At 42.2% G+C, this 11,672-nt stretch overlaps 1 protein-coding gene across 2 annotated transcripts in view; it reads left to right on the forward strand.

Moving 5' to 3' along the window:
* The window catches only part of tprg1 (tumor protein p63 regulated 1), a 15,692-nt gene extending 11,740 nt beyond the window's left edge, over positions 1-3,952 (forward strand). For both annotated transcript variants that reach the window (XM_034880445.1, XM_034880446.1), the window contains 2 exons: positions 734-887; positions 2,683-3,952. In XM_034880445.1, the coding sequence (XP_034736336.1) occupies positions 734-887; positions 2,683-2,877 (349 nt within the window). In that variant the 3' untranslated portion in view covers positions 2,878-3,952. The remainder of the gene's footprint in view (positions 1-733; positions 888-2,682) is intronic.
* The last annotated feature ends 7,720 nt before the right edge of the window (positions 3,953-11,672 follow it).

Consider the following 11,672-nt stretch of genomic DNA (forward strand, 5'->3'; position numbering starts at 1 on the left):
ATATATATATATATATATATATATATATATATATATATATATATATATAACCAAGCCTGAGTGGTACCACAGTCCAATTGGTAAAACAAACTGCAGTTTGATTTTAATCTCTGTTAGCATTTAATCCTTTAAAATTATAGGCAAAAAAAATTCCATGTCACATACAGTAATTGTGACTTATTAATTGACAGCCTATTGATTGCAGCCAGTGGGGTTGGGACAATATGCTTTCGTCCCGATTCGATTCTGTCACGATTCAATTGGCGGGTTTTTATTTTATTCTTGAAGAACTATATTGCCATTCAGCAGTACTGAATATTGTGATTTCTTTTTTTTCATATTTGTTAAATAAAAAAAAAGTTGAATGATATACTTCTAGAGACAGCATCTCATGAGACATCTCTAAGAAATTTGTAAGAAACACATAACATGTATTTTCTGCATTCTCTCCTTTCACTCTGTTTTGCCGGAGACGGATAGGAAACGGATGGAAACTGTAGTCGCCGTTGGCGGGACCGTATAAACAGGAAATATTGAGGTTAATCATTGGTAAAAATAAAATAGTTTAGTTTTTTCACCACTGCTAACTGTTGTGGGTGTGGCCAGAGGCGAAGGATGCATTTTCACTCTCTGTGTTTCTCTGTGTAATTCTCAATGAAATCCAGAACAAGAATGTGTCTGTCCCCGACAGAGACTTAATCATTTGTGTTCCTCTGTGTCTTTCTGTGTTCAGGAGAGAGGGGGAGGGGGTGAGGGTCTTCTGGGACCGGCTCAGAGAGCCCTCCTTTACCTCCAGGTGGAACCCCTTCGCCACCGACTTCCCTTTCATCACCTTCACCCACCACCCTGTGAGGAACGTCAGTGACACGTTTGTTGCTCTCTGCGACGTAAGTTTAAAGGCTCAGTCTACCCAAATCAAACCTAAAATACAACAAATAGGTGGTTGAATTTAAAACAAATGGAAGGAAATCATTTCCAACTTATTGAACAAATTGAACATTATTTTCAGAATAACCCACAGATTTCCCTGTCAGCAGCTGTCATTGGGACTATTTCCAGTGAAAGTTGGCAAAAGTTAGAGTCATATCTCCGCATATATACTGAAAGTTTGGAACAGCTGCAGCACTCTATGGAAGATTAGGATTGGGGTGAACTGTTAACTTCTCATAATGTATCTGTTGAAATATTTAGATTTTAGGTTTTATGACTAATCCAAGTGGAGGTGTGTACTCTTGAGAGTCATTGAGACACTTTACTATTATAGCGTTAAAAAAACAACATCGTGTGGTTGAATGAGTCATTACACAGAAATGACTTACTGGAATTAGGCATCAGATCCCATTCATGTGTAATCTGTCAGTTTCCACACACACACACACACACATAAAATCCTCTGACACACACATGTGGATCCTAAGACTGCCCAGTTATCAGATATAGTTAGATAATATTAATAAAATCAAATACAGCACTCAAATTTCCAAAAAGTTTCAGGTTTGGACTGCTTAAAGTGCAAAATTATGATTTTTGTGTTTTCTAACCAAAAGACAAACGTATGGAGAGTTTCCAAAACCTAAGCAGGAGATTACAACGTGGATGTTTCTGAGCCATTAGAGCAGCGCCTCAGCGTGACGAAGAGGAAGAATGGAGCAATCATCATCATCCATGTCGGCAAATTTCAGCAGTGTTTCAAACCCGTCATACGTGCTGCTTCTGCTGTCAGCCCGAGTAAGGGGGGGGGGAATTATATTCAGACTCAAACAGTTTAGGGCTCGGCCGGAAGGGGCGCCCGGTCGCCCTTGGCAACCAGATTGAGTCAATTGGCAACCGTTTTGTGGCCTCTGGCCCCTTTGGCGACCACCTGTTCAATATTTGTGTTTTTTAAATCTATAAAACAAACCCTAACTTACAAAACTGGAAAATCTTATTCCAGAAGAAGTCAAAATATGATTTGGTTTAAACACGACGTCCGTGAGCATCACCACAGTTTGTGCGACCACTTTCCACACACGCGTTTGCTGTGGAAACATACAGTCAACGCAATGTTTTGTTCACGTTAACAGCGCATGTTAAAATCGTGTGCTAATATGGCACCGGTGGAATAGCAACGCAGACTTGGGGGCGTCAGTACGGCGCCACCTACATGTCTGCGCTGCTCCCTGATGCTCCGAAACCGACGTTAGACGCTGCGTGTCACGCTAGTATACACTAAGAACACGTTACCGAGGGTTACCGAGCGTTACCGCCACTCGGCGAGCGGCTCGTTCTTCCGGAGCAGACCAGTAAATTAGCTGAATAAAATCAGCCACCACTACTTCTGCCTACATTTTAGATGAACTGTAAATTCTTTGGCTAGCTGTCCAGGCTCAAGTGGGTTGGGAAATCGTTAGATCTCACCGCTGTCAATCTTCTGCCTCCAGTTAAGCCCCGCCCACAATAACCTCATCATTGTTTACAAACAGCAAAATGGACTAGCATAGCTTTAGCTCAACAAAATCACCAATTACCATCGACAGTCATACTTCCGTGATTACATAATAAAAATTGAGAATGATGTAATAGTTGTTACAGGCCGATACGATTACTTATGGTGTACAGTATGACAGCAAAGATTGAATTCCTCTGGAGTAAGATAACGGGACCTAAACAGGATTTGTCATCCTCCCACCCTCTCGTCCACAGATCCACAAGTTCCGCGAGCAGCTCACGGCCGCAGCGCAGAAACTCCACGCCATAAGGCCCGTTCCTGGGAAGGCCAACGGGGTCCTGGTCCTGAATCAGCCCATCCACATTGACGCGTTCGTGGGCCTCATGTCTTTCCTCGGGAACCAGAACAAACTGGGATACTGCGTGGCCCGAGGAAATTTGGGCTTCTAAATTCTTTCTGCATTTATACGCTGTAGAAGTTTTATTTTTCTTCAAATTGATTGCTAAGATTTGGAAATCTTGAATTAATGTTGATACGTTTGTTTACATTTAAATTTTACAAGATCACCAAAGAGTAGGGCTGGTTATGATAAGAATGATTTTTTTATATAAATTGATTTTCATTTAATATCTATTCTTATAATCCAGAATTGATCTCTGTCTGTATCATAAGAAACACAAAGGGTTACAAAGCGCTCTAAAGACCTCTCAACTCAAGATATCTGAAATGTGCCTCCTTTCTTTGTAGAGCTGCACTTTATTGTGTGTTCATGTTCAGACTGATCTGTTATGTGTGACAAGCCAATTCATACGCCATTATTGGCGTGTTATCAAGACGCATACTTACTTCTTAGCGTGTGTATCAACGCTGTTTGGCCATTTACTTTAATGACATGCGATGGTGTTTGAGTTTACTCCGTAGCGAGTAGTATGAAAGGGCAAAAATCTGCATAGGGAGATTGGCCGGGGGGGCCGGTGGGTAAAACACAGGACTGTCATATACTTACCAGCCTTACCATATTCAGGTGTGCTGTGGTGTACCGTTGGAGCCTTGATTCTCAGGATGTTCTGTATAAGGTTGTGACAACTGTGTGATCTACCCCCACTGCTTATTACCAGTGTGTGGTGTGTGAATGCTCAGAAATATCCGCATTTCAACACCGCTCTTCACTGGATGACAGATCCCCCGCTGCTCTCAAGGAGCTTTGTATTTGCTCCTCAGTGATATGGTAATTCAACTCTTTTGCAATGGGACTCCTTTCTTCCTCCCCCGGGTGTCTCTTTTAAAAGCTCATTCCCATGCCTTTCTGCCCCTCAGAGATTCACTGGAGCATTTGTCAGTTTAGTTTTATCATTCGTTGTGTATTTTTACAGTGCATACAGTTGGGGAATTTCCCCTTGCATCCAGTGTGTTTACTGTGTGTCGCTCTGCCTTGTTTGCTATCACCTGTTTGTCTCATGAGAAAATATAAGCGTCCAGATTTTGTTCTCTTTTCCTTTTGTGGCGGTATAAAATGTGCACTTTGTTTTCTTCAGAGCAGGGAGTCTTCAGTGAGTTTAATTCCCTGACCTTGTTCAAAATAAATAAGAATGCATGTTTTCTGAGAGATTAACCTGCTGACACAAGCTGAGAACCTGATGTTGCTGCAGTCCTTGGGTAATATCGGGGTTAGGAATGTTTACACCTTCAGGCTCCGCCCCTGGTTACAGCAAGGTCACGTTACTATAGGAAACACTCGTTGAGCCACTACTTTGTCAGAATTACAACAGACAAGCAACTGGTAGACCTGCTTCCAGAGCAGCCAAACAAAGTTGTGTTGCTTTAATAAGCAGTTGGTTGAGAATGATAGAAACCACAATCTGACAACAACAGCACTCACGGAAGTTGGTCACCTTGCTGAAGAGTTGGAGGTGTGCAGCCTGCAGCTCTAACTCTACCAGCTCACTGGGGCTGCTGCTGCTTCCTGTGCTGTTACTCCCTGCAATATATACAGCTGATCCACTCTCAATATAATAATAATAATAATAATACATTTTATTTATAATGCCCTTTACATTTCAAAAAGAAATCTGAAAGTGCTACAATTAATAGGGAGTTAAAAACAGTTTCCAGAATACAATACAAGTGACAAGCAATAATAAAACATCATAAAACTAAAATTAAAGCAATGACTGTTTAAAAGGCCTTTTGAAATAGTAGTGTCTTTAGGCCCTTCTTAAAAGTCTCCACAGTTTGTGGGGCCCTTAGGGACTCTGGTAGGGCGTTCCAGAGCCGTGGGGCGACTGCCTGGAAAGCCCTGTCTCCCATGGTAGACAGTTTGGTCCTTATTAAGGACAGTTTGGTCCTTAATATGACCATGTCTTTGTTTGTAGATGAAAAATGATTGTGGTCAATGATAACCTCAGTGCCAGATACATAGTGTTTCCTGTGACTGCTTCACAATCAAATCTAGCCTTGTGTCGCCAGTTGAATGCTTTTGGTGTCAAGCAGCAGCCGGAGGTTCAGGTTTGTAGCGGTAGTCTGGATCAACTCACCTTCTGCTCTCTGTGAACTTCAGGCTAGCAAGCTACACGCCGAAAATGTGTTGAAGACGAGGCCTGCTCGGTTCCTTCAGGGAATGATTGTAAAGATTTACTAAGAATATATTACTCACAACTCTGACGTTTTGGCAGTGATTGGTGGGATTGGACGAAGTACACACGGAGATACACTGGTAAGAGCAAATTACATTTAACCATATATCAGCTGATTGAAATAGCTCACGTTACTGTATTATGTGACCTTCAGTTAATACTGGATGTGGTGTTTCTTTTTGGGGGTAAAACAAGACTCACAGTTCAGTGTGTTGTCCAAGGACACTTCGACATGGAACTGCGGGGCCAGGGAATCAAACCACCGACCTCCGGATTGGTAGATTGGGGACCGCTCTACCACATGAGACACTCGGCAGCATTACTCACATCACATCTCTTGTGTTTAACATGTAGGAGAACAAATGAGACATTCACTTCTAAATGTCTAAGTAACAGAGCACTACCTGGAGTAGTTACTGTAACATTATTACTGAATTTTAAATTGTAATCCCTTACACTACTTGGTACTGGAAAAAGTGATCCCAGTACTTTAATTTGTTTCTAAATATTGCATTACTGTAAAATAGAGCGGTGAAGTCCCTCCCCTTCTTATCGTCACGGTAGTGAATAGGAAGAGACAAATCATGGTCCGTCCCGTTTGAATTGGCCATGGATTCCCTTTGTGATGTTGGTCTATTTAAAAGGTCATATCCAAGTGAAGGAAGTCAGTTTGTTGTAGGTTTGTTGTAGTACAACTTAGTTTTGTGTGAAACTGCCCGTAGAACTACATCCTACAACCTACAGTATGTCGCCTTGCTCGATGCTCGGCCCGCTCACTAGCCACGCAACGCTATCCGACCTCATCTGTTTTACCCAGTCAAGTTTTATCAGCAGAGAGGTGAAAGAAGGAGCAAGAGTAACTTTACATCCCAGTACAGAACACGGAAACAAGGTCATCCATGCAGCTTGGAAGTGAGTAGTATTTCTTATACTTATTATACTTCAGTTTTACGACAAACTAAGACTTTATCCACTTGCAAAATGATCTTTTAAATGGACAAATATCACATGTGTAACCCATGGTTCAGTTCAATTTGGGATCAAAAAGTGTCCTTCCCTGTTCACAATAAGAAGGGGAGGGGCTTTTAGTGAGCAAAGCGTGAATCATATATTTATAAGACAAAATGAAAGGTTACAGTAACGCTGTATGGTTTACTCTGAATCCCTGGTGCTCAGGTAGGCCAACATGGCGGACGCTGCCAGTAACACTGAAAACTTTTGGGTGTTTATTACTCTCAAACAATCCACATACTTTGAAATTAAGAAAGTAAAACATATAGGAAAACATAAACAAAAGAACTACTATTAACAGAGGTAATTACACAATATAAATGCATTGAATGAATATTGCCGAACGAATGTAAACCATAAATATCAAAAACGGGATTTAATTTTATGAAAGCTGAAGTATTATAAGCTTTGAAAGGGAAATTGTAAACTGATAAAATACGGTTCCTTCCACTAATGAGTGATAATAAAGTGCGTGTAGGCTAACCGAGCCAGCGGTATTAGGCTCAGGTGTTCTCTCCAGGGACCAAGGTTAAGTAGCATGCATCCAGGAGCGCATGCAGCTGTTTCCCACAGCGTAACGTATATGGTTAAGTTCAGCACCTCCAGGATCGGGTATCATAACCTTAGGGTCTGAAGGGGTTAACATGTTTCCTCCCAGAGTGAGGACATGTTTTGTATCCTGGATCAAGGATCAAGCATTGCTCTGGCCCGGAGCGAAGCACCTCATTCATATTTCTCCTCTTCAAGTTGGAAAAAGATGTTCTGAAGAACGGATGGACTGCCAGATAAATGAATATTTATAAAGTTATGCAGCTTTGGCCCTCAAGAAAACTTCACTTTTACATTCAGGTCACCCAGTGATTCCGAGAGGTGACAGGGAGAATCTCCAACTGAATGTTTTTGTTTGGTTTCCATGGACGCCAGTTGGACCTGTAATCATTTTAAATGCCTTTATCTTAGTTGCAAGCAAAGCAGTTACCAAAACAACATGGAGCCGTAGCAGTCATCATCATTTCATCATTGGAAACAATGACGGATTTCTTTAAAGGGAATGTTTCAATTGTTGAAATGGAACTAAGTATATGCACTCCAGTACTGTACTTAACTACAAATGTTGAGCTACTTGTACTTTTGTAGTCTTTTCTTTTCATACCACTTTCTACTTCTACTGCGCTGCCTTTAGAGAGAAATACTCTTCTTTGTACTCCACTACATTAATCTGTTACAGCTTTAGTTAGTTACTGTAGTTACTAGTTACGTTACACATTATGATTTTTGCACAAAAACACATGTAGTTTATAGAATGATGCTTTTTTGTAAATGAAAGCCTACAAGTACATCTGAAATGATTGGACATTTAGTTACTGACTAAGTTACTTTCTAAATTGTGAGGATTTTTCTGCATTGACTACTTTTAATTGTAATACTTTAAGTACATTTTATACTATATAATATGTTATAGTAATACTTACATACTTTTACTTCAGTAACATTTTCGATGCAGGACCTTTACTTGTAACAGAGTATTTTTACAGTGTGGTATTAGTACTTGCATCCATCGCTGCACCTTTTGCAGATGTGATGCTCTGATGTCAGGTTATAGAATCAAGGGGATGGCCCAGTGTGTGTGTGTGTGTGTGTGTGTGCGTGTGTGTGTGTGTGTGTGTGTGTGTGTGTGTGTGTGTGTGTGTGTGTGTGAGTGTAGACAGGAGGGAGCGTGGGTGTGTTGTTGTTGTTGTGTGATCCAACGCTGTCCTCACATGCTCCTTTTGCCCTTGAGGTACTCCATCAGAATTACAGCTCTAATTTGCTCCTAACATTGTATATAGAGTCTGAACCCAAGATCCACTGCTGAGCCCCGACAGGGGGGCCAAGACTGGGGCAGGGGGTTTAGTTCCTATAACACAACTACATAACTAATCACATCATCCACAGATTGGCAGTTGTGATCAGAGGTTTGATGTAAGGACACCACTGTTAGATTTCTTTCACCACAAAATGTACACTGTTAAACATTTGAATCTATCTGGATCTGCTGCCAGAAAACATTGCATATTGATTTAAAGAATTCAGAATTTGGATCCAAATCTGTTCATTAGCTGTTGTAACACACCGAGTTAAGGGAAAAATCTAAAAACATTCTCATTAGTTGAAGTTATAGGAAACCAGGATCAAACATTGACATGTTTAAGGAAAAACCTCAGAAATAAATAAATAAAATGTTTTTTATCTGCAGAGTTTCAATATTGCTCAACCCACAAGAACACAACAAAACTACAGAGTTCATTACTTTGATGTACAGTACCGGTTATATCCCTCATCACTCGACCAACCAGAATTACAACCGATGATAATATATTTACAAAGGTCATTGACTTAAAGAAAGAAAGCAATTCAGAATACTTTTGGCAGTTCTTCAGTATGGACTGTCAACTACTATAACTGTTGACAATACCCAGTAGGGTACAGTACAGCAAATGATAGTTAAAGTACTTAAACTACAGTAATGTTGAGTAGTATTTTCTTAGTTAAACACATTCTGGCCTAAATCTTATAATAACCTAATTAAACAGCCATTTTCTATGAGGGTGTGTTGCATTTCACATCTGAGGGGTTAAACTCTCATCACGTTTTCCTCTCCACTCCCAGCCCAGTACAGTACGTGTAGATCACTGCTTTGTCAAAGACAAGTCCCGGACTCAGAGAAGACAAATGACTTCCAAAGCTAATGATTGCATTCCTTTCTGGTAAGGTAAGTTAGCGCCTTGGGCTAGATAATACGGCTTGCACTTCACTCCAATTATTTTTCCAGCAGTAGAACATCAAACTGATCAACTGGCAGTTTGCGGCTATGTCCTGTCAGAATGACACACCTCCGTCAGGCACACCAGCCAATCTGTAGAACTACCCTCAACAGTCCCTCAGTGAGTTCTCCTCACGCTCCGCTGGCACACAGCCCTACCTCCACAGCGCTGTGGAGAAGGGCTGGCTACACCACACATACAAAAACACTGGGCTTTTAAACCTTTTTTTTAACCAATCGCATTCGTCTTGGGCGGCGCCGAGCCCTGGACGCAGCGACGGCGGGCCTGCTAAATAGTCTCAGGAAGGAAGATGTTCTGGTGGGACATTTGCACCCCCAAAAGAAAACACTACATCCAATATTAAATGAAGTTAACTGTTGACATAATACAGTAATATGAGCTATGTAAATCAGCTGATGCATGGTTACACCTCATTGGCTCTTGTACTTCATTCATAGCAATCCACTCCAGTCGGTCCCGAAACGTCCCAGTTAGATTGTCTTCAAAACTTGGCATTTTCATCGTGTAGCTTGCCAGCTCAACGTCTCTTGTTGTTTCCCGAAGCAGACGGCTCCACACAGGGAGCAGAAGGTGAGGGACCTCCGATTTCAGGCTTTATCTTGAAAATATACTTCCGCTGGTCCAGACAAATTCGGAAAACGACAAGAAGCATGCTGTGAATGCAAACAGAGCTAAGTGAGCTAGCCACTGTTCATCATAGCAACTTCTATTATCATTCTGAATCATCTTTCTCCATATCTGTATATCTCTATCAATGTCTCTGTGTCCCGACCGACATCGGCAGACGCCCGCCCCCCAAGAGCCTGGGTCTGTCGAGGTTTCTGCCTAAAAGGAAGATTTCCTCGCCACTGTTCCAATAAATGCTTACTCTTGGGGAAACTACTGTGGTCTAGACCTGCTCTATCTGTAAAATGTCTTGAGATAACTCTTATGATTTGATAATATGAATAAAAGGGCATTGAATTGAATTAGCTATTAACAAATAAGCTAGTTAACCTGAGGCCTGTTGGAGGGATGGCCTTGTACAAGTGGTTTTGTTGCAGGTCAGGGTCATCGGAAGTCTGCATGTCTGGCTCGACAGGTCCAAGTGGTTATTTTGCTAGATTGTGATGTGAGATGATTCCCCCCCCCCCCCCCCCCCCCCCCCCCCCCCCCCCCCCCCCCCCCCCCCCCCCCCCCCCCGCCCCTGCCCTGAAGTGGAATGTGATTTAGAAAGTGGAGAGGCTTAAAAAGTGCCCATCAGTGCCTGTGACCCTGGCTGGCCCCGGCTAACAACCAGAGCTGCCTGGGATGCTTGGGGCGGGTAACATAAGACAAATTCTCCGAGACACTCTTGCAATACTGGTGTGGCACGCAGTCTACTCATCTCTCTGAAATACCTCAAAGATATGCCAGCCCGGATACCAGGCTTCTTTTCACAGGTCATGCAACCTCAAGTCATCATTTTTATTCCTCCGACATCTGTGTTGCTCTTGTTTGTTTGGGAAACATGTTCCACCTGTCAGAGGCATGCTGGTTGCTAACGGGCCAAGTCCAACAGCATTTATTCTATTCTGTGGCACTTTCCCCTACTTCTCGCCTGCCTCGGTTTTCCATCTGTTGCCCTCGCAGCAGTGAATACAGTAAGTGTGAAGCAGTGAATGTGTTAGGAAAGGCGTGCATGTGTTTGTTCGCGCATGTACTCTGGGCGTATGTGGATGTGTTGGCACGCTCGCGCGCAGAGGCTACTGGGTTGTTGTCTGGATTGCTGTCTTGTAATGGAGATAGAGATGCTGTTTTTATTTATCTCTCCCCCAGCTGTCACTGTTGTGTCTGGAGCGTGGTTGCTGAACTCAGGGCTATGGGACACTTGGAGAACTGTCAAATCCACTCCCAACTATGCAGAATGTCACAGCCCAGAACACACCCTGGATTCTTATTATGGAAAACAAGGGACATTCACACATGTGCAACCTTTTGTCGGACTCCCCACCTTTATGTGTTTGTGCACGGTAAACATCAGAGCAGCGATACATTCTTTTGATATGTTTTGTATTCAAATAACTCGAAATTAAATAACTGAACTTTGTTATAAAGGGGTCATGTTTAAAGTATAACTACCTAAAATATACATGCTTTTTATTGGTCAGATTAAGTAAGAAAAGTGGGAGAGAGGGGGTGACATGCAGCTAAGGGCCGCAGGTCGGAACCGAAGCAGCGGCCGCTGCGACAAGGACCTAGCCTTAATTCATGGGGAAGTTCCACCAGGTGAGCTAACCAGCTGTCTCAGTACTCCCAAAAAATATTTTGACATTTTTGGAGAACATGGACTTTCATCCTGGTGAAAAGATCAATACCACTTTCTTTCTGTACGATAAATCTTTTTTAAAACTAGTTACAGTTACGGTTGAAAACGTACACACAGTCATATTTTCAAATCTCTAGTTAGCTTTTAGCACTAACTTAATGTGTAGGGCCCTGTGGAGTCTGTCTTTAGCTTTTTTAATATTCTTAATTATGAGATTCCGTCCATGATCCTGTTGTCACAGAAACCATTGGGCTCGGCGTTAATGCTACCATCAGTGGGGGGGCCTTGTCAATAAACAAACACTTCCCATCTTTTGTGGGGAAAACACTGCAGGGGTAAAACCACCACATATTGAACCCTCACATTATGATCATTATTACTTTAAAACCCCTCACCAGAGTCAGAGTGATCAGAGATCTGAGGACCAGGTAACCATAGGCCTCAGATTGGACAGATAGTCTAGCTAGCTGTCTGGATTTACCCTGCAG

This window comes from Etheostoma cragini, chromosome 9, assembly GCF_013103735.1.
Source record: "Etheostoma cragini isolate CJK2018 chromosome 9, CSU_Ecrag_1.0, whole genome shotgun sequence".
NCBI lineage: Eukaryota > Metazoa > Chordata > Actinopteri > Perciformes > Percidae > Etheostoma > Etheostoma cragini.